The 23,621-nt window shown below is 40.0% G+C and overlaps 1 protein-coding gene across 4 annotated transcripts in view; it reads left to right on the top strand.

The window, feature by feature from the left end:
* The window catches only part of RNF170 (ring finger protein 170), a 44,158-nt gene that overhangs the window by 12,493 nt on the left and 8,044 nt on the right, over positions 1-23,621 (top strand). Inside the window, exons 3-5 of one of the 4 annotated variants that reach the window (XM_067553423.1) lie at positions 5,221-5,364; positions 11,709-11,784; positions 13,629-13,737. In XM_067553423.1, coding sequence (XP_067409524.1) covers positions 5,228-5,364; positions 11,709-11,784; positions 13,629-13,737 — 322 coding nt within the window. In that variant the 5' untranslated portion in view covers positions 5,221-5,227. Of the gene's footprint in view, positions 1-5,220; positions 5,365-11,708; positions 11,785-11,846; positions 12,528-13,024; positions 13,204-13,628; positions 13,738-23,621 lie in introns of those variants that run through there. The other 3 variants (XM_067553426.1, XM_067553424.1, XM_067553425.1) reach the window with 3 other exon arrangements.

Here is a 23,621-nt window from a genome sequence, read left to right as displayed (position 1 = left end):
GAGTCAACACAGCTTTTGTAAAGGGAAATCATGCTGCCCCATCTATTAGAATTCTTTGAGGGGGTCAACAAACGTGGACAACGGTGATGCAGTGGATATATTGTACTTGTACTTTCAGAAAGCCTTTGACAAGATCCATCACCAAAGGCTCTAAAGCAAAATAAGTAGTCATGGGATAGAAGGGAAGGTACTGTCATGGATCAATAACTGGTTGAAAGACAGGAAACAAAGGCCAAGAATAAATGGTCAGTTTTCAAAATGGAGAGAGATAAATAGGAGGGTCTGCAAGGGATCTGTACTGGGACCAGTGCTGTTCAAGATATCATACATGATCTGGAAAAAGAGGTAAATAGTGAGGTGGCAAATTTTGGAGGTTACAAAATTATTCAAGATAGCTAAGTCCAAAGCAGACTGTGAAGAATTACAAAGGGATCTCACAAAACTGGGTGACTGGGCAACAAAATGGCAGATGAAATGTCGATAAATGCAAAGTAATGCATATTGAAAAGCATAACCCCAACTGTGCAGACAAAATGCCACAGCTAAATTAGCAGTTAGCACTCAAGAAAGAGATCTTGGAGTCATGGATAGTCTGAAAATATCTGCTCAGTGTGAGCAGCAGTCTGAAAAGCTAACAGAATTAGGAAAAGGCTAGATAATAAGACAGAAAATATCATAATGTCACTATATAAATCCATGCTATCTGCACACTTTGAAAGCTGCAAAAAAGTTCTGGTTGCCCCATCTCAAAAAAGACCTATTAGAATTGGAAAAGGTACAGAGAAGGACAACAAAAATGATTAAGGTATGGAGAGATTAAAAAGGAGAATGTTCAGCTTAGGAAAGAGACAACTAAGGGGTGATATGATAGAGGTCTATAAAATCATGAGTGGTGTGGAGAAAGTGAATAAGAAAGTGTTTTTTACCCCTTCACATAACACAAGAACCAGGGGGTCACCCAATGAAATTAACAGGCAACAGGTATAAAACAAACAAAAGGAAGTACTTCTTCACACAATGCACAGTCTAGCTGTGGAATTTGGTGGCTGAGGATGTTGTGAAATCCACAAGTATAACTGGGTTCAAAAAAGAATTAGATAAGTTTATAGAGGATAGGTTCATCAGTAACTATGTAGATGCAACCCCATGCTCTGGGTGTCCCCAAGCCTCTGACTGCCAGGTACTGGAACTGGACCACGGGATGGATCACTTGATAATTGCCCTGTTCTGTTCATTCCTTTTGAAGCATCTGGCATTGGCCAGTGTTGGAAGACAGGATGCTGGGCTAGGTGGACCATTGGTCTGATCAATATGGCCGTTCTTATGATACCCCATACAATTCTTGTTTCACTTCTAGCTAACAATTGCAGCAAATCAGTATAGAAAAATCTTGATCCAGATCCAGTGCTAGTACCTCCTGGTGAATTCGTTCTTAATATTATTTAACAGCTACATGATATCATACCTAGAGAAGCTGCTCATCAGTGCAGTTACCATATTCTATGAAGACGGAACATATCTGGACTCCTTTATGACTTGCGAAGCGGAGCGGGATTGTGGCCAAGGGGGTGACATTGAGTATAACCTGTCCTATGCCATGGAATGACAAGCTCACCCCGCCATTTCCAGCAGATGATTCTTCAGAAATATGATGTGTCTATAAGTGCTAAGAAGACAGATCTTGGGCTGTGCAAGCAGCCCAGCATAGATGGGAACCCAGTCCCTCAGCCCCAAGGCAGCAGTGCTTGAAAGACTTCCTTAGCACTGCAATCTCAGTGTTTGTCTACACAGGAGGTTATACAGATATAATTATGCTAATATAGTTAACTCCCTATAGTTTATATCACTCTAACTCTCCATGTGGACATTCTTATTTTGGAATAAGAGTGCATTTTTTCAGTTTAACTTAACTCTTTTTCTGATTTAGCTTATGTTGCTTTAAAAGGCACTCATACTGGAACAAGTGTGTCCATACAGGGAGTTACACTGCTATAATTATAGAACTTTACATTCACACCCTACTTTATACTTTCCACATATTCCCTTGACCAGTACTGTCCTCCTTTATTAGTCCTTTCCTGAAGTCATTATCAAATGGTGGTTGGGGCTGCAAGACAATTAAGCCAAAGACACCATAGTCTGCTGAAAGTATTATTTTACGTGTTGTAGGACCCAGGACATGGACCTATCCATAAATAAAGACCTCAGTTCTTTTGCGAGTATATGTGAAATCTATTGTGTGCATTCTAACTTTACTTTAATTGTGATTCTCAGAGAGTTCTGGTATGCTACCACTTGAAAAGATGTTCTGTAAAAATTTAAACAGACTGTGGCACAATTGTTTGGGGAAAATTATAATTAGTACAAATTATAGACTCATTGAAATGTAGGAGTAGAAAGGACCTCAAAAGGTCATCTTGTCTGTTCCCCTGGCACTGAGTCAGGATCAAATATAAATTTTTTCTTAATATTTCACCTAAATCTCTCTTGGTGCAGATTCAACTTCTTGTCTTACCTTCAGTGAACATGGAGAACAATTGATCACCAATCTCTTTACAGCAGTCCTGAGTATATTTGAAGACTGTTATCAGGTCCCCTCAGTCATCTTTTCTCAAGACTAAACATGTTCAGTTTTTTTTAAGCTTTCCTCATAAATCCAATTTTCCAGACCTTTTATCATTTTTGTTGCTCCCTTCTGGACTGTCTCCAAATTGTCCACAACTTTCTTGAAGTGTGGTGCTCAGAACTGGTTACACTACTCCAGTTGAGGCCTCACCAGTTCTAAGTATTGCTGGGGAACTATTACAATCAGTTACAGACGTAATGGTCTCTGTTCAGGTTGAGGCATATTTTAGGACTATTTAGAAACCATTGTTTCACTTACTTCATGTATGCTTTGTTGCTTTTGGTTTTTCATTGTGGAAGGCCAGTATATAGGAACACTGAAAGGAATCTACCCATCATTCTTCGTAAATTTTCCACATTCTTACAGTCCTTAAAAAATAATATCACTCATCCTCTTACTCGGATGGCAGAATACATTGGTTTCTCTTTCTTCACTACTGCAGAGAAACTGAAGTAGGTAGCTCCCACAAATATAATGGAGGCTAGCATGTAAATTCCACACACTGATGGAAAAACAGACTTTCATGGTCCACGTTAAGCTTTGGTGAAAATGTGTTTTTTCAGACCATCACTGGTAAACTGACGGAAGTTTTGTCAGAATAATAGATATGCTCTCCTCTAAGTGTAATGATACCATTACTGGCATGCACTACTCTCCATTACTTTGGTGTACTTTCTTTCCATGTGTATTTAGGGCTAATTAATAACTTCCTTGCTGACATTTTTCAGATGTTAAGGGCCAAATTCAGAAATGATGTATTGTATAAGGAGGTGTAAATTACATGGTGGTAAATGCATATGAATCTCTTGGAGGTCTAAAATGGTGGTATATGTACTGAGGGAGGTGGAGAGAGAGGTAGAAAATTATATAAATTATACCAGTTTAGATTCATCTCAGAATTTTGCTGCAAGAGTTCATATGTACCATATAGGAAAAATATTTTTATAACTTAAATTGTGATGGAACTGAGCTCCAGCAGAATATTTTGTAAATAGTCTCTCCTTTCCCAAAGCCAACTTAATTTTCTCTTGTTAATTTCATAATGTTCACACCTGTAGTTCAGAGCCCTTCTTGATTGCCACAGGAGTGATTTAACAGCTTGTTGCAGCCAATTTTATTGTGTTTATATCTCCAGCTGTAGTTTAGTGAATGCTGTCTGTAGAAGACAAGTCACTCTGATCTTTGAAGCTGTGATGTTAATACAAAAAAAACCAAATGGTATGCTAAGGGTTAGAACAAGAATTAGCCTGAAAATGACCTCTTCCTTCAAGAGGTTTCCAATCTGTGCTCTAGGGCACACTTGCTGTTTGTTTGAGGAAAGTGGCTGGGTGTGCTGTGCTAAAGCTCCATGTTTCCAGTGGATGGAAATGGAACATGTAGGAAGAGTAGATAAAATGAAGAGCAAGAGCAGATGGCATGATTACTTCACCCCCACCTCTCCTTAATATTTCTTAAGTATTCTTCAGTGTAAATAAATGATATACTGCAGTGATTCTCAGTCTTTCCAGACTACCGTACCCCTTTCAGGAGGCTGGTTTGTCTTGCATACCCCAACTTTCACTTCACTTAAAAACTACTTGCTCACAAAATCAGACAAAAATACAAAAGTGTCCCAAGCACACTATTACTGAACAATTGCTTTCTTTCTCCTTTTTACCACGTAAATATAAAATAAATAGACTGGAAATAAATATTGTACTTCCATTTCAGTGTGATACTACAGCCTGTTTTTCACTTGTGAGCCTTGTCTGAAGCCGAGCCCCAAGCGGTGGGCCTGAAGCCAGAACCCCATCATCAGGGGCTGAACCCCAAGCCCCACCGCCCAGGGCTGACACATATAAACTTAGCTTTGTGGAGGCCTGTGGCAGTTGCTCAGCTGGCTACCCCCTAATGAGAGCCCTGCATTTGTGACCCCCTCTAAACCTCTCCCGTGACCCCCCCCCCTCGGGGCTGCAATCCCCAGCTTGAGAAACACTGATCTAGATGTGTTGAGTACCCCCCAGAAGACCTCTGTGTACCCCCAAGGGTACATGTACCCTTGGTTGAGAACCACTGTGTTGTAGGTTGGATTTCTCAAAAACTTCCATTGACTTCAGTAGTAGCAAAATTAGTCCAACATTTATAGCTTATGAAAATCCCACCCATAGTTGCCATAGATTGGGGATGGTCCAAAAGGCAGTGTCTGTTAAGATTTGGTCTACACTATGAAGAAGTTTGAGAACCCCTGGCTCACCCTAGCACTGCAGACCATGGATGCATACTCAAAGTAGGTAGACAGTATTTGGAACACATGTCAAATCAAGCAGTCTCTCCTGCCAAGGATCGCCAGGTAATATATCTGGCAGATTCAAAAAAAATCTTGTTTAATTTTAACACTTCTGGCAGAAGCCAATTATTTAAAACTTTTGAGGGTATTATAATGGTGTTAGTTCAAACCCCAACAGCAAGCTGTGTACATATGGTCAAAATCAATATCTTTTTCCCACTTTACTTTTTTGGGAATATATTCCAAGCAATGAATAATATATAGCTTCATGAGTTTTGTGTGTGTGTATATATGTATTATATATAAATATATTCTTTTTGCATTTTAGACCTGGAATGGCCAGTCAAGAAGCAGAAGTTCAGAGTTTGAAACTAGATAATGATTCGGTCATAGAAGGAATAAGTGACCAGGTATTGGTGGCTGTTGTGCTCAGTTTCTCTTTCGTTGCTGCTTTGGTGTATATGCTTTTAAGGTGAGAAAATGTTGATAGGAATTGATCAATACATGCATTCCACCATTACAGTGAAATTTTAACTTTTCTATTAAATTGAGTAGTTGCATTAAGATGCCAAGTAATTATGATTCCATGATGTTGAGATAAATTGTTGACATCCCAGTCTAGATACTTTGTTATTTAACTGAAGATTGCTTGACACAGTTTGATGTTTAATCCAAAACCATAGTGTGATGACAAGTTTTCCAGGGATAATGTCAAATTCCTTTCCTGATCTTCAGCTCGTCAAACTGAATAGGGTCCAAGATTCCCTGTGAATGAAATTACTAAATTTCTGGCCTGCATAGCTACTAATATCACAATCACTTGCTAATTATAGAGATGTTAGTGAATCCATAGTTAGGATTGCAGTTACACTTCTGGTATAAATCCTAGCTTTAATCCCTTTGAATTTTTGACTGGATTGACTGATTTGTTTGTAAATAGGTATGCTTCAAATACTGTAGCATAGGAGGAGACTTTTTTTTTTAAAAAAAAGAAAAGGTATCAGTAAGTTTAGGATTAAAGAATTTTATATGCTGGGTAATCAAAATATATCTAGATTTTCAAAATTGCTCTATTCAAAGTAATGAAGTTGCTGTTGATTCTTCAGCAAATTAATGGTCTAAGCTTCAAATTACATGCCATTATGCAGATTTGTAGACATTTGAGCCTAGCAGATGTTTCACAGCCAGGGCATGTAGGAGAAAAATTTTAAAGAAACTTCATCATGGATTGGATTTTCATCATTGAATTCTGCATGAAAAGGTACGCATGCTGGCAAGGGAAGCTGTCTGAGGGGCTTGACTGGAGGTGGGGACAACTATGGAGCAAGCCTTAGTGGAACCTGGAGGAATTAAGGGAGTAAACTAAATGGTAGGGCTTATAAGCAGTTCTGAAGTAGCACGTGGGGTAGAACAAACACTGCCCAGTCTCTTGTATCAAAGCAATCTCAGAGGAGGAGTGCATTTTAGCTCTCTGTCCCTCCTGCAAAGGTGAGCTCTGGTTCCTTAGACCCCTGCACGACTCCCTCTTGTCTTCATTCTATGTCTCGTCAGTCTCCTTTTCCCCAATCCTTCAGGCCTTTTCTCTGACTTGCCCCATTCAAGTTTTTATTTTTGTAAATTAAATGTAGATTAAAAAATTAAATGTTTTGGGGATTTTTTTATTTCAGTGTTTTTAGCAATTTTTGTGTTTGATGCCAAAATTGACGTTTTTTCTGGGCTTTCTCTTTATGTATACTGTAATGAAGTAATGACTCATTACTGTAGTAAATACTGTAATTACTAATCTCTTTGTAATGTTCCTTAGTGTGCTTTCACATAGTACTGTTTCAAACAGCACTACACTAAAACCTTTAGTGTGCACCAGCAGGGTCTACATGAACCAATTAATGTGCAGTTTTTAGTGTGATTTAAAAGTCACATCTCCATAGCCTGCATTACTGCTTCATGTGAACAAGCCCTTAGATACAAGTAACTGTTTCCTATATTTACTGGGTAAACACCAACTTATTTATGTATTTATTTATTGTGTGTTTACTGGGTGTTTTATCAACATTTATTGGTTAAAACCGAAAATCAGAAGTCCTACTTACAAATAAATATTTAAATGTTTAACATCTAACATGTTTATATTTAATAAATTAAACATTTTGATAAGTTTAATTTGGAAATGTTTTAATTTTAAAAAGGAAGGTAATAGAGGTATGAAGGAGAAAAGAAGATTGGAAGCATAAAGAGGCATGCACGGAATATGGGATTTGATGAGCAATATTGAAGCAGGTAGAGTTTGCTTGGAGTTAGAGCTTCAGGGATACATGGCAGCAATTAGGGTTGCTGATGACCTGGGTAAAGGAGCTAGTCAGTTTGATACCTTGTACAGTGCAGTGAGCTATGTACACAACACACATTGCAGATCCTTCTTCATGCCCTAAATGGTTATTTGCTGTAGAAGCAAACTGGATTTAAACACAGAGCAGTTTAGTGCTTCTGTGCCTAAGGTTGTCTTTAAGTCCGTTTATTTCTATAAAGCATAACGCTTTAAAGGGCTAAGCAGCATCCGTGGCTGTTTCAGCTCCTGAACTTGAAGGGTAGTAGGCTTCCTGACTCCCTTACCCAGACTCCAGCATTGTCCCCACCTCAGTCTGTAAACCTCTTGTTTACGTCTCTCCTTATCTACCAAACATTGCAGGGGAGGAGGAGCCATGAGCCTCATCTTCTTCCATGTCATGTGTTTCAGCCCCACACCCTTCCATGCTGCCATACATACATCTGTTCCCCTCCCCTCCAATCTCCTTCCCACCTATAATTCTGTCTCCTGCATCTGTCCAGTTTTAAATATTTTATTTTAAAATGTTTAAAATTGGGTACAGGCAGGTGGCAAGAGGAGACTTGGAGTGGGGTTCACGACTGTGTTAGAGGGGTACCAGGGAAGGAAAGGACAGCACACAATAGGAACAATATAGAATGGGGAGAACAGTGCATTTGAGTGGGGGTTTGAGGGCAGAAGTAGAATGTGGAGGGTCTATTGAAAAATCAGTTTAGAATCAATATATGAATTCCAAGTCCGAACTGTTGATGAAGAAGCTATTAACTGTAAAAGAAAAAAATTGTTTAAAATCTTCCAAGAGTTGGAGCTATTTAATTCAATCATTATAATGACACTTTCGTTAAGTCAGTTTGCCTTTATAAGTAACTAAGTCTTGACAAATTACAGTCAGCTTGCTGCCATCATCTCTAAAAGCTGTGAGTTAGTTGTCACAATAGACAGAGCTGAGATGGTGAAATCTTAGCTCTTCTAAAAGGTTAAAAGAAGCCAAACAATTGAGAGTATTATATCAGAAACCACCTAATTGTCCCTACTGACTTATCCGACCTGCTCTGCAGTATCTTCGTTATCTCGTCCATGGCACATCAGTAATCTAGTCCATTGCAGTTTTCCCTCTTACAGGCACATCAGTATTTCCAAAAGAGGTGAAATCTGCAAGGAGATTAACTTTTTAACGTTGGAGATCAATGTTACTATATTAGTTAGTAAATTAGGTTCCATACGAGCATTGTCTCTTTTTCATTGGAGGAAAGTGCACATTGACTGAAGCAGGAGTTCTTCTCTCTTTTAGAGCCCCACTTTATTTTGTGAGCCATGACATTGGGTGGTGGCTATTGAATCATTCCAGATTATGAGATTATTTTGAAACAAACAAAATAAGGTTAAAGTTGTATGGTTAGGCACTCAAAATTTAGGACATTTCACAGTAAGTATAATTTCTTATCTATTCCAATATAATAGACATGGTTTTTCCTGCCATTTTATAAGGTACACTGGGAACAAAGAAGGTCCCTTCAGGAGCTCTTGGTGTATTTTCTGTGGATATTGCACAGTGAACGACATTTTGCTTATTCACTGAGCATCTTGTGCATAAGGGACAGTAGGCTATATATGTATATCTAGTGTTGTAAAACAATACATTATTGTATATTACCAAGCACGCAAAAACTGCAAACCATTTTCATTTGTTTCTGAAAGAATAGGTAAGATGTTAAATGCTAAAAGCACTAATACGGTGTTAAAATTGCAAAGTCAGGTAGCGCAAAACTTTGCAAAAGAAATAGGCAGTTTAAAGAAATATAAATAAAGATTAGAGTTTCAGAATGAGCGCTGCATGGTATTGCCTGAATATTTTGTGGTGTATAATTATGTTGTAAATGATTCATAGATTCCAAGGCCAGAAGGGACCATTGCGATAATCTAGTCTGACTGCCTGCATAACACAGGCCATAGAACTTCCTCAAAATAAATCCTACCACATATATTTTAGAAAAACATCCAATCTTGATTTTAATATAGTCAGTGATGGAGAATCCACCACAACCCTTAGGAAATTGTTCCAATGGTTAATTGCCCTTGCTGTTAAGAATGTATGTCTTATTTCTGATCTGAATTTGTCTAGCTTCAACTTCCAGCCATTGGTTCATGCTATAGCTTTCTCTGCTAGATTGAAGAGCCCATTATCAAATATTTGTTCCCCATGTAGATATTTATCGATTGTAATCATGTCACCTTAATCTTCTCTTTATTAACCTAATTATATTGAGCTCTTTGAGTCTTATCACGATACGGCATGTTCTCTAATCCTTTAATCATTTTCGTGGCTCTTCTCTAAACCTTCTCCAATTTATCTACATCCTTCTTGAATTGTGGGCACCAGAACTGGACACGCTACTCCAGCAGCAGTCACACCAGTAACAAATATAGAGGAAAAATAATCCCTCCTCCTACTCAAGATTGCCCTGCTTATACGTCCCAGGAATGCATTAGCTCTTTTAGCCAGAGTCATACTGGGAGCTCCTATTCAGCTGATTATCCACAACCCCCAAATCTTTTTCAGAATCACTGCTGCCCAAGATAGAGTCCCCTATCCTGTAAGTATGGCCTGCATTCTTTGTTCCTAGATGTAGACATTTACTGTTCACTATAATAAAATGGATATTGTTTGCTTGTGCCCAGTTTACCAAGCAATTCAAGTTACTTTGAATCAGCGTCCTGTTCTCTTCATTATTTACCACTCCCCCAATTTTTGTGTTATCTGCAAACTTTATCAGTGATGATTTTATGTTTCCTTTCAGGTCATTGATAAAAATGTTAAATATCATAGGGCTAAGAACCTGTCTCTTTGGGACCACACTGGAAACAAACCTGCTCGATAGCTATTCCCCATTTACTTAATAAAATGTTAAGTCATCCATAAACACCTTTTCGGAAAATACTATAAATGTGTAATTAAGCAAAGTTAATTTTGCTCCTGGTGTATCCTACATTTTTGCATTTCCTGACTCTACATTTCACTATACAAGCTTAATTACTGGAATTACTATGTTTTTACCTATATATATATATATATATATATTTTAAAGACGAGTGTTTGGTTGAGTTACTATGTAAATGGTCTTTAGGTCTTTTTTGAGCATTTTGCTCTGTCTGAGTGGGACATTTGAGTGGTATGTCTCCCACATACCAACTGTCCCAGCAGTAATCATTGGATGGTATGACAGTCCAGCCCATTTTTCAGGGAGAACAGCAGTTCCTATGAATGCCAGGCACCTTGGCAGGGTGAATGTGCACTGAGGTGTCAGAGATGGAGTAGCTCTTCGTTAGACTCAGCTAAAAATCTTAGCAAATTCCCATATAGCATGCTCACTAGCAATATTTCAGTTGCTTAGATTTTATTTTGCTTTTATTTTTAATTTTTCTCCAAAACCAAGCAAAGGCTCTTTTAAAATGGGGAAGTGTGGTGTTTTACAACATGGCTAAACTTTAAAAAACAAAAAAACCCAAAAAACTGAAAGGATTTTGCTCAAACTTTCTGAAAAACTCACCTTTGAGTAAATACCAAACATGGCAATTTCATCCCAAAAGGTAAATATTTTAGCAGATATTGAGCAAATGAAAATTTAATACTGAAAATTTGGTTATCTCTTGTATAAGTGTTTAGACCCTAAGATTTTTAACTGAGCTTGATGTCAGCACATTGATACAGTGAGATATTTCCATGAGGCCTGTTCAAGTCTAGGAAAAAGTGATGAATGTTTATCTCCACCCATTTTACATCATCCTCAGTGCAACCCTTTCTTCTGATTTTCCTTTTAAGGAATCTGTCTTTTTATCATCTCTCATCTCTACTCTTGTTGCTACTGGGGCCCTCAAAGGTTTCCTTTATATTTTTATTGCTGGGAGTAAATTCTATAAGACCAGGGTTCAAAAACAAAGGAAGAGCCTGCCCTTTCTTCTCTTGAGTGTTATTTCGTAATCCTTCAAATAGCAAATAAAATAGATATTTAAAAAAAAATACTTCAACACAACAATAAGTGAATATATGCATAATTACATCATAATTATGTTTCCAGTAACAAAGGAGTTATCAATGGAAAGAAAAAATATTTTAACTCTTATTTCTGAGATGACTAACATAAATTTACAATTAACTTGATTTTCTACACAGTAATGATTTTGTTTTCATTTATTAAAACTGATAATTTTTAGCTGGAGCAGTTCTTGAATATTGGTCATAAGGAGAGAGTTTTCTTTTGACGACAGGTCACAGTGCCATATGACTTAGACTATCCAGTGAAATCCTTTGAAATGCATTGATCATGCAGCTTCCTTAATTACACTAGAATTTTCTTTAAAATCCTGGACACTTAGAGTGAATGATTTTTCATCCCTCAGTTTCAAGTTTTGTTTTTTAAATCACTTTGTTTTTAAAGCTTTTTTTTCCAGTCTTCTGTCAGTCATTGTTCTTTCACTTTTTGTCCCTCACACAGAAATGAACACCAGAACATTCATCCAGACAATCAAGAGCTAGTGAGGGCACTTCGGCAGCAGCTTCAAACAGAACAGGTACCATGCTAGACGTTGGAAGTGTCCATCCATGTAACAATGTGGGGTGTAGATCTGTTACTCCTTTACTGCTAAAGTTTAAAAAATATTTGAAACAAGTCACTCTAGAAAAAGAAAATGTGTTCCTGTCCATTGCATAAACTCCATTTGCTGTAGATAGACTTATCAAAACTAACTGCAGCTATTTCTGAAGTGACACATTTTTATATGGATTTTATAATAACCCTTTACAATTTTAGGTCATGGATAAATTTGAAAAGGACCTGTCAAAGATCTATTCCCATGTTTCTCAAACTGGAATCCAGAATCTTTCAGAAGAGCCTTAATGAAACATAAAGAAGTTCCAGTTTTCCCCACAAGGGAGAATGAGTTAGATTCCAAGTGCATGCTCCCTGTACAGTAACATAGACCCTGGCAGTAGGAGGTCGGGAAGTGAAATCTGGAGTCTAATTTGCAGCTGTGGAGCAGGGACCAGAAGCATTTAGACAAACAAACTAAGCTTCCTGGAAAACAGCACAGCGGCCAAGGCCTCATGAGATGGGGTGATGAGCCACTCAGGCCAGCTAAAGTCATTGTCCTGGTACATATGAGTACAGGAGATTCTAGGCTGGGATGCCCAGACTGCATTTCTAGGGACAAGTCCTAAGGAGTGAAAGCCAGACTTTGTGGACAGCATAGCAGGAAAAAGTCATCCTGGAAAATAATCTGTTCAGGACTAGGGATGGAAATTTTGTTTTAAAAAGGTAACCATTTAAACTATTAAAATTATACTGGTTAACTATTTAACTGATATAATTTTGTGTGTGTCCGTCCGTCCGTGTCCTCCTCCTCCCCTCCCCGCAAACCTCATCCTCTCCCCTCAGCCCACGGTAGTGCCCCCAGCCCAGCTTTATGGGGGACACCCTCGTCTTGGACCCATGGTCCCCGGTGTTCTGCAGTGGGGCCCTCCACAGCACATGCACCAGAGCCTTGGCCTTCCCGGGCAGAAGCAGCGCAGCCATGGCCCAGTGCCATCAGACCGAGAGCCTGTGCCACCAGTTAACTGATCAGTATTAGTCTTAATGGTAAGACTAATACTGATCAGTTAACTGTTTAATATCTTACATCCCTATTCAGGACAGCCATGGCCCAGTGCCATCAGACCGAGAGCCTGTGCCACCAGTTAACTGATCAGTATTAGTCTTAATGGTAAGACTAATACTGATCAGTTAACTGTTTAATATCTTACGTCCCTATTCAGGACAAGCATTCCTGTGTTCCTCTACAGGATTCATGGTGCTTCTTTAGTGACAAAACACTGGAAGGAATCCAAGGATTAGCCAAGCGATCATCAACATGCTGAAATTGTTGAAGTTCAAAGTTAACTATCCAGTGTCTGAGCTTGTCAACAAGAGATACATAGGTTACTTCTACACTAAGGTCTGGGGCCAAAATTTCTCATTGCTAATGCTGATGCTCTGCCAGTCGCCTAGTGTAGACAAGGCTCTTGTGGATAGTGAATTGAAAGCTGGTGTTTTGAGTGCCAGTCACACTTCAGGGACCTGAACTAAAGGGTTCTTTTTGGTAAATATAGGCTCTATATATAGGCTGTATTTTCATGGTCTGTAATTAGATTGAAGTGTATGCTGTATAGAACAGATGGAAGAAAATAATGTGCTTGTTACAGTAGCACCTGCTTGCTGAATTAATTTTTCTATTTAAATGTTGTTCTATTCCTGAGCTAATTTAGTTTTAAGTTGAGTCATCTGTGTCTGACTTCTAGCAAGTGAAGAATATATTCTGGGTTTTTTAAAAATTCAAGTGGTCTTCCCTGAAAAATTTGTATCTCTCGTTTGTCCCAACAGGATGCATCTGCTGGCGATAGACATCATTTCTATACTGACATGTCCTGTCCAGTCTGTTTACAGCAGGCAACATTTCCCATTGAAACAAACTGTGGACATCTTTTCTGTGGTAAGTAAAAATGATTAGCAAAGAAATGAACAATTCTGACATTTACACTACCATTACACTACACACTAGGTTAGCGCGTTAACATCCCATTGAAGTGAGCGGGGTAGCTCACAGCCCTCCCCTTCCTGCATCACTGTAAAGCCCCTGAGTAAATGTTTTGGTCATGGAAGCTAAAGACTTGTCTACATGGATGTTTAGGATATATCTACACTTCAAGTGCTACAGCGGCACAGCTGCAGCGTCGACTCTTGCTACAGTGCAGAAAGTTTCCCCATAGCTGTGGTAAATCCACCCCTGAGAGGTGGTAGCTAGGCTGATGGAAGAATTCTACAGTGGGGGTTAGGTCAACCTTACTACATCACACAGGGTGTGAGATTTTTCATAGTGCTGAGCAACGTAGCAAGGTCGACCTAAGTTTTAAGTGTTGACCAGCTCTTAGTCCACAGCGAACAGGGATGTGAATCTATCCAGCATTAGTGTGCCACATGCTGTCCATCTGGTCACTGCTGCTGTGCACTAAGAGTTCCCGATGTGCATCGACCTACCTCCATCTCACACCAGGATAGGTCAAAGACCCTAGGACGTTGTTAGTGCGTGGCAGCGACAGACAGACAGACAGACAGACATTTCGTGCGCAGCATGCGAGTGCAGGATAGATTTACGCAAACTAAGTGTCCATGTAGACAAGCCCTAAGGCTTTGTTTTGAATGGGAGAAATAGTCAAGTTTAGGTACCCAGAACTGGATACATTATTCCAGCTGCGCTCTTATCTGAGCCATATAGGACTGGTCTACTCCAAAAACGTAGGTTGATCTAGCTATGTTGCTCATGGTTTTGAAAAATTTCACACTCTGTGCAACGTAGTTAGGTCAGCCTAACCCCCTTGATAGATGCAGCTAGTTGAATCGAAGAATCCCTTCCGTCACTGTCGTAAGTGTCTGTGGTGCAGCGGCAGAGCTGCAGTGCTTGTGGACATGCACATACAGAGGAACTACCACCATCTTCCTGTGCAGCTTGAGGTCTTTGTGTAGATGTACGTGTATAGCACAGACATATTCGCACTTTTCCACCTTAGCACATTGCAAACTCCTATCTGATTTGTCAGTGGCCTTGCTTAGTTATAGACAGGTAGAAGGAAAGACATAGCGGGGAAGGATAATACAGTGACTATACCCATATGTAGTGCTCCAAAAGTTCATGTAAATTACTCTCCAGATGACTTATTTCTGAAGAATATTTGTAAACTGAGGGTCTTGGATAGGAGTGTAGTGCATGAAGCTCTCTTGTTTACCTTAGTTTTTATTGGAATCCTTCTAGAAAGAGATTTTGATTGAGATTTTATTTGACATGCTTTAAAAGGTTTTATTGGCCCTGACTGTCTCTTCTGAATGGCCTCAGAATCTAGGGATTCTTCTTCGATTTGTGTCCCTATGAGTTCTCCTCTTTAGGTGCGCTGGCACCACCTGCACCTTTGTTTGGTGATTTCGCATAGCAGTGTCTGGTCAGCCCATGCATGCATGCTATTCAGACTTGTGCCATTGTCAGTGCACAGGCAACCTGCCCTCAGTTCCTTCTTAACCACCTCAGCCAAAGACATTCACGTCTGGATGAAACTATTATTCATGCTCCTCCTTCCTTGGCAAATGATTTTAAGCAGTTCCAGGATCTGGTCAAAAGAATTGCTGCCTCCTTGCAGATCCCTCTCAAGGAGATTAAAGAACCTCATAAGCTGCTTGATATCCTTCATTCCCCCTCATCTGCCCGCATAGCTTTGCATGTCAATGAAGCCCTTCTGGATCCAGCGAAGATCATCTGGCACAGTCCAGCTACTATCCTGCCTACATGCAAGAGAAAGGGTAAGAAATGCTACTCACAAGACTCACAATTTTTATTTTCTTATCCCTCCCCTAATTCCTTTTAATCGACACAGTTTACGAACATGGAAGGCGGCACCTCTCTAAAACCATGCCCCTTGAAACAGACCATACTTTGGAGAAAATCTTGTTCGTCAACCTCCTTATAAATTAGAATGTCAATTACCAGGCATTAATGGCAAAATATAATCCTGTAAATCAGTGGTTCTCAACCAGGGGTAAGTGTACTCAACCCTGGGGACATGCAGTGATCTTCCAGGGGGGTATAGCAACGTATCCCAGGACTGGGTTCAGTCAGCACTGCCTTCTGGAGGCTCGAGCTCTGGGCTCTCAACAGCCCTGTGATTTCTGGTGCTCCTGATCCCCAAGTTGAGAAGCACTGCACCTGCCATCAGACAAGTAAATACAAGATTATTCTACACACAACCACTACCTTTAAACGGTGTGCTATGTTATATATGGTAACATAACCAGCATATACGCACTGTATTAGACAGGCATTTTATGTCATTTCCTGATGCGTGCAAGCACATTGCTGAGGTTGAAGTTGCATGGTGTATATGTGGTTGTGATATAAGAATGGTTAGATTATTAAAAAGAGCTGGAAGCAGTGGTAGTAGCAACAGTGAAAATTCTAAGAAATTGAAAATGACTGGAAAAAAAATAGTCAGTTCTGCAAGGAATATATTGCTTTTGGATTCACTTCTACAAATAGCAATCCACCTGCTGCTTTGTGTTTCCTTTGCGGAGAAACCCTATCAAATAACGGTATGAACCTGGCACATTTGCAAAGACATTGGAAGACGAATCACCCTGTGCATGCGAGTAAGCCGGTAGAATTTTTTCAAAGAAAGCTTTGAGTTCCAAACTTGCCATCTTAAAATGAAAAAAGCTTAATCTATTTTTACAAAAGCACTCAAAGCTTCATATGCTGTCTCCCTTCTTGTAGCAAAATCAAAGAAGCCATATACAATTGCAGAAGATCTAATTCTGCCTTCTGCTGTGGCACTTGATTTTTTTAAAAAGCAGCTGATTCTTTCAAGGAAGTACCCTTATCAAATGACACTGTGTGTCGTAAAATGGAAGAAATGGCTGAAGATATTGTCTCTCAACTTGTAGAGAAACTTAAAATGGCAAAAACATTTGCCCTTTCACTTGATGAGTCCAAGGATATTAGTGAAGAAGCTCAGCTGATTGTTTATATTCGATACCCTGAAGCCACTGATATCAATGAGCACATCCTGTTTTGCAAAAAATTTAACCAGAGAGGATGTTTTTAAACTGACTTTTTTTTCTTCCTGAACACAATTTGAGTTGGAATTTATGCAAATTCATCTGCACTGATGGGGCCACTACAATGACCGGGAGAGTAAACTAACTTGTAGCTAGGATTGGGGAAGAATATCCTTCCTTCCAATGAATAACTGTATCATACACAGAGAGGCACTTGCTTCAAAAAGATGAGTTCTGAGCTGCGTGAAGTTTTAAGAGAGTCTGTCAAAATTGTCAATTTTATCAAGTCCAGGCCACTCAATGCTTGCCTGGTTTTGCATTCTCTGCAAACTGATGCTTCACACAGAGGTTCGCTGGCTTTCAAGATCGAAAGTACTGGACAGACTGTTTGAATTATGCACAGAAGTTCATTCGTTTCTTTCTGATCATTCATCCCCTCTTGCCTCTGAGTGACAATACTGTGTGACTAGCTCAACTTGCCTACCTTGCAGATATATTTAGCAAACTGAATGATCTAAATTTTTCCATGCAAAGCCATGACACTAAAATTCTGAATCTCCATGACAAAGTGAATGCTTTTATCAAGAAGACAATTCTGGAAGTCCAAATGTGGAGATAGAGACTACCTGTTTTTCACTGCTTTATGCATATGTCACTGATGTCTGCACAGGGGAAATTGAGCAGAGCAAAATTAAAGAAATAACAGTAGATCATTTTGCACACTTGACATCTGATTTCAGGTTATATTTCCACAAAATTGAACACAACTCAGCTCTACTTGACTAGGTAAGAAACCCATTCATTTTGTCAGATGTTAGCATCTGTAACCTTTCTGCCAGTCAGCAAGAAAATCATCTTGAGCGTCCTCAGACCGGGGTCTGCAAATGAAGTTTAATGACTCCTCACTAATCCAGTTCTGGTGTTTAGTACAGAAAGAGTACACTGATCTTGGGAACCATGCTTTGGATGTTCTGTTACGTTTTGGGACAACATATCTTTGTGAAGTCTCATTTTCTGCTGTGACTGTCATCAAGACAAAGAGTAGGAATAGACTCAATGTGGAGGAAAACTTAATTGATGCTGTCGCTTCACTGCCTCCCAGAATGATGAGGTTCAGAAAGTCCTGCTTTGAGCAGGGGGTTGGACTAGATGACCTCCTGACATCCCTTCCAATCCTAATCTTCTATGATTCTATGAAAAACAGGCTCTAGTATCACACTGAAATGTAAGTACAATATTTATATTCGTGTCAATTTATTTTATAATTATATGGTAAAAATAAGAAAGTAAGCAATTTTTCAGTAATAGCATGCTGTGACACTTTTGTATTTTTATGTCTGATTTTGTAAGTAAGAAGTTTCTAAGTGAGGTGAAACTTGCGGTATGCAAGACAAATCAGACTCCTGAAAGGGTACAATAATCTGGAAAGGTTGAGAACCACTGATGTAAATTATACCAAACAGAACTCTTTTATTGACCACCTATTGGCAGAGCATAGGGCGCAATTCCAGGCAATTATTGCATAGGGTCAACTACTTGACAGAACATCTCTACAAGCCTCCTTCGAAACCATTGATATTGCCACCTGTTCGATCACTACAGCAGTAGTTATGAGAAGGGCTTCTTGGCTCCAACTCTCCGGGGCTCCAAAAGAGGTCCAGAATATGGTGGAGGAACTTCTTTTGGATGGATCTAAATTGTTTGCAGACAGCACAGGTGAATCTCTCTGAATGTTAAAGGACTCTAGGGCTACCCTATGTTCCTTGGTATCTATACACCTGCCTACAAGAAAAAGCTCAATAAGTCCTGTACAACTCAGAGATTCCATCCTGTCCAATTCCTGACCTCCCGGAGGCCACATAAACCACATCAAAAGAGACAGAGATTCCAGAGAAAGAGTCCTCCCCCAATGGTCATCATAACGACAGTCACCTCTCTACCAAGGTGGGAAGCACATCTGGATGCTCACACGGCCTACTGCAAGTTGACATCGTAAGACACCAAGCTACACCTCAACATCCTGGAACTCAGAGTGGTCAGATACGTTTGTCTCCAGTTTTTGCCACTAATCAGGGGCAACCACATAAAGGTCATAGAATCATAGGATTCGAAGGGATAGCAAGGGTCATCTAGTCTAACTCCCAGCCAGAATGCAGTATTTGTTCAGACTACATATCATGCATGTTTTATATCAATTGCAAGAAGGAGCAAGGGCCTCCTCCCGCTGTGTCAAGGCTGTTAAGCTTCAGAATTGGTGCATACACAACCAGGCGTTCATCACAGCAGCCTATCTCCCAGGGATTCAGAATATGACTGTGGATGCACTCAGCAGGCACTTCTTCCAAGACCACAAGTAGGAAATAGGCCCCAGCATATTACACCACATATTCCGCCAATGGGGCATCTCTCAGGTAGACTTATCCGCCACAGAGTTAAACAAGAAATGCGCTCAGTTTTATTCGAGAGGTGGACTGGGTCACTGATCTCTGGGGATGCTTTTCACTTTCATTGGTCATATGATCTCCTGTATGCATTCCCACTGACTCCTCTAATAGCCAAAGTTCTCCTCAAATTAAAAAAAGACCAAGCAAAAGTTATCCTACTAGTTCCAACCTGACCTAGATGAACATGGTTTCCTTACCTGATACAGCTGGCCATTTGCTCTCCAATCACTCTTCATGCTGCCCTTCGTCTTCTCTCCCAGGAAGGCTAGAAGATCCTTCACCCTAGTCACCCAGTGCTTTGTCTCAAAGCATGGTTGGTTGATGGTTCATGGGATTAGAGAGAACTTACTCAGAGGAAGTAAAAAGAATTCTGTAACACAACTGTCTGCTCGCTGCACATACTTTCAAAAATGGACAAGATGTGTTTCTTGGTATGACCTCAGCCATATTCCACCAATGATCTCATTGCTGTCAGATATATGGGAAACATCCTAACACTAAAAAATTTGGGACTATCACTGAGCTCCATTAAAATCTATCTGGCAGCCATCACGGCTTTCCACTCTCCAGTACAGGGTTATTCTGTTTTTCTCCATCCCACGACAGCAAGGTTCCTCAGGGGACTGGGAAATCTCTATTTGCCAGTCAAGCACCGTACTCCTGTTTGGGACCTCAATCTGGTCCTTACATGTCTCGCAAGTTCACTGTGTGAACAGATGGCTACCTGCTCACTCTGTTTATAAATGAAAGTGGCATTCCTGATAGCCATCAGGCCAGTGCAGAGGGTTAGGGAAATAGGCATGACCCTCTTTCACCCTTATGGCATGACCCTCTTTCACAGTATTTTTTTAAACACAAGGTCATGCTGTGACCCCATCCAACATTTTTACCTAGTTTTTTTCCGAATTCCATATTAACCAACCCTTTCACTTGCCAGTCTTCCACCCTGAACCTCACCTAGATAATCAAGCACCATTGTTGCACACCCTTGACATTACGAGAACCCTGGCCTTCTGTCTGGTTAGGACTAAACCTTCGAGAAAGACCCCCAAGTTGTTTGTCTCAGGTGCAGATAGATCAAAGTGGTCTGCAGTCTCTAATCAAAGACTTTGCAAGTGGATATCCAGCTGCCATAATTCTTGCTACGAATCCTGTAATATTCAAACACCTTTGAACATGTATACTCAGTCTGTGCAAGGTCCATTTTCATCTCTACAGCATTCCCCAAAAACATGCCCATTATTGAAATATGTAAGGCGCTACTTAGATGTCTATACATAGATTCATCGAACACTACACATTAACATACAACTCTGCTTCTGATACTGTGTTTGGCTTGGCTGTACTTTCTTTGGTGCTGAACTCGACTCTGAAGCCCTTCCCCCTTGTTTTCCCAGCTAAACTTTGCCTTGGTAAAGACTTTTAAAATTAATCATTTTCCAATTAAAGTGATGCAGAAACTTTGACTTCTCAATTAATATAGATATTCTTGAACAGGTTGGACTGATTTAAATCAGTGCAGTTTAAATCACCCAGCTTAATCATAATTTCAATTAGTAAACTGAAAACCTTGATTTAAATAATTGATTCTAATCGTGTTCTGCATTTGTACAGTACTTTTAGTTATTTTCCTAAAGAAAAGTTGATTTTTACTGGTTGTTAGCTTTTAAAACATGTTGATTTTTCAACTAACTATAGCCTTTACACTAAATTTGGTGCTTCTTTTTGCTAACCAGGAGGATATAGTATATCTATACACATTTATTTGAGCAGTTATATATCTTAACTTACATTTATTCAGATTCTTAATTTTTACATGTTTTATGATGTTAGAAAAGGGTGACTGATGCATTTCTGATTTAATAGATGATTAGTTTTTTTACTTGTGATTTGTGTCAGACTCTTTGGATAGAAATTTGAATTCAATTAAAAATGCACAAAAACAACATTTTAATTTTTTATTAAATAAAACTACCTTAATATGAGGGGGAAAGGAATCCAAGAGAACTGGGTGTATTTTAAAGAAACCTTATTGAGGGCGCAGGAATAAACCATCCCGATGTGCAGAAAGAATAGCAAATATGGTAGTCGCCCAGCTTGGCTTAACAAAGAAGTCTTTGGTGAGCTTAAACACAAAAAAGACGCTTACAAGAAGTGGAAGCTTGGTCAGATGGCTAGGGAGGATTATAAAAATACTGCTCGAACATGCAGGAATGAAATCAGGAAGGCCAAAGCGCAATTGGAATTGCAGCTAGCAAGGGACGTGAAGGGGAACAAGAAGGGTTTCTACTGGTATGTTACCAACAAGAGAAAGATTAGGGAAAGTGTAGGCCCCTTACAGAATGTGGGAGGCAACCTAGTGACAGAGGATGTGTAGAAAGCTGAGGTACTCAATGCCTTTTTTGCCTCTGTCTTCACAGACAAGGTCAGCTCCCAGACTACTGCACTGGGCAGCACAGAATGGGGAGGAGGTGAACATCCCTCAGTGCTGAAGGAACAGGTCTAAGACTATTTAGAAAGATTGGACATACACAAGTTCATGGGGCCGGATGCAATGCATCCTAGGGTGCGGAGGGAGTTAGCTGATGTGATTTCAGAGCCATTGGCTATTATCTTTGAAAGCTTGTGGCAATTGGGGGAGGTCCCTGACAATTGGAAAAAGGCAATATAGTGCCCATCTTCAAAAAAGGGAAGAAAGAGGATCCAGGGAACTACAGACCCATCAGCGTCACCTTAATCCCTGGAAAAATCATGGAGCAGGTCCTCAAGGAATCCATTTTAAGGCACTTGGAAGAGAGGGAGGTGATCAGGAACAGTCAACATGGATTCAACAAGGGCAAGTCATGCCTGACCAACCTGATTGCCTTCTGTGAAGAGGTGACTGGCTCTGTGGATATGGGGAAAGCAGTGGACGTGATATACTTTGACTTCAGCAAAGCATTTGATAAAATCTCCCACAGTATTCTTATCAGCAAGTTAAAGAAGTATAGGTTGGATGAATGGACTATAAAATGGATAGAGAACTGGCTAGAGCATAGGGCTCAATGGTTCGTGATCAATGGCTCAAGGACTAGCTGGCAGCCGGTCACAAGCGGAGTGCCCTAGGGGTCGGTCCTGGGCCGATTTTCTTCAACATCTTCATTAATGATCTGGAGGATGGGGTAGATTGCACCCTCAGCAAGTTTGCAGATGACACTAAGCTAGGGGGAGTGGTAAATATCCTGGAAGGTAGGGATAGGATACAGAGGGACCTAGACAAATTGGAGAATTGGGCCAAAAGAAATCTGATGAGGTTCAACAAGGACAAGTGCAAAGTCCTCCTCTTAGGATCGAAGAATCCCATGCACAGGTACAGACTGGGGACCAACGAGCTAGGCAGCAGTTCTGCAGAAAAGGACCTGGGGGTTACAGTAGATAGGAAGCTGGATATGAGTGAGCAGTGAGCCCTGGTTGCCAAGATGGCTAATAGTATATTGGGCTGCATTAGTAGGAGCATTGCCAGCAGATCGAGGGAAGTGATTATTCCCCTCTATTTGGCATTGGTGAGGCCGCATTTGGAGTAGTGTGTCCAGTTTTGGGCCCCCCCACTACAAAAAGGATGTGGACAAGTTGGAGAGAGTCCAGCGAAGGCAACAAAAATGATTAGGAGGCTGGAGACTTATGAAGAGAGGCTGAGGGAACTAGGTTTGTTTAGTCTGCAAATGAGAAGAATGAGGGGGATTTGATAACAGCCTTTAACTACCTGAAAGGGGGTTCCAGGGAGGATGGAGCTAGGTTGTTCTCAATAGTGGTAGATGACAGAACAAGGAGCAATGGTCTCAAGTTGCAGTGGGGGAGGTCTAGTTTGGATATTAGGAAAAAGTTTTTCCCTAGGAGGGTGGTGAAGCACTGGAATGGGTTATCCAGGGAGGTGGTGGAATCTCCATCTTTAGCGGTTTTTAAGGCCCGGCTTGACAAAGCCTGGCTGGGATGATTTAGCTGAGGTTAGTCCTGCTTGAGCAGGGGGTTGGACTAGATGACCTCCTGAGGTCCCTTCCAACTCTAATATTCTGTGATTCTATGAAATGTGCTGGATACAGAAGAATAAAAACATCAAAAACTTATCAAAGCATGCTTTACATTTAAAATTAACTGATTTTATTAAACAAAAGAAGTATTGAATTGAACGGATTGTTTCTGGTCCTTTGAGGTTTTAGAACCAGTGGATCTCATTCTCTTGCTCCTAGTTTTTATACATAGATTGGAAGAGGAAAACAAACTTTCCTGCTTTTTCAACTCCCAGTTGGTGTCTTTGAATGAACTAGTCATTGAACTGAATTAGTTGAATAAACTG

This window comes from Emydura macquarii, unplaced genomic scaffold, assembly GCF_026122565.2.
Source record: "Emydura macquarii macquarii isolate MOO-44397 ecotype Brisbane River unplaced genomic scaffold, CSIRO-AGI_Emac_v2 contig_1451, whole genome shotgun sequence".
In the NCBI taxonomy this organism is placed as follows: domain Eukaryota; kingdom Metazoa; phylum Chordata; order Testudines; family Chelidae; genus Emydura; species Emydura macquarii.
This window is presented reverse-complemented; position numbering and strand designations above follow the sequence as displayed.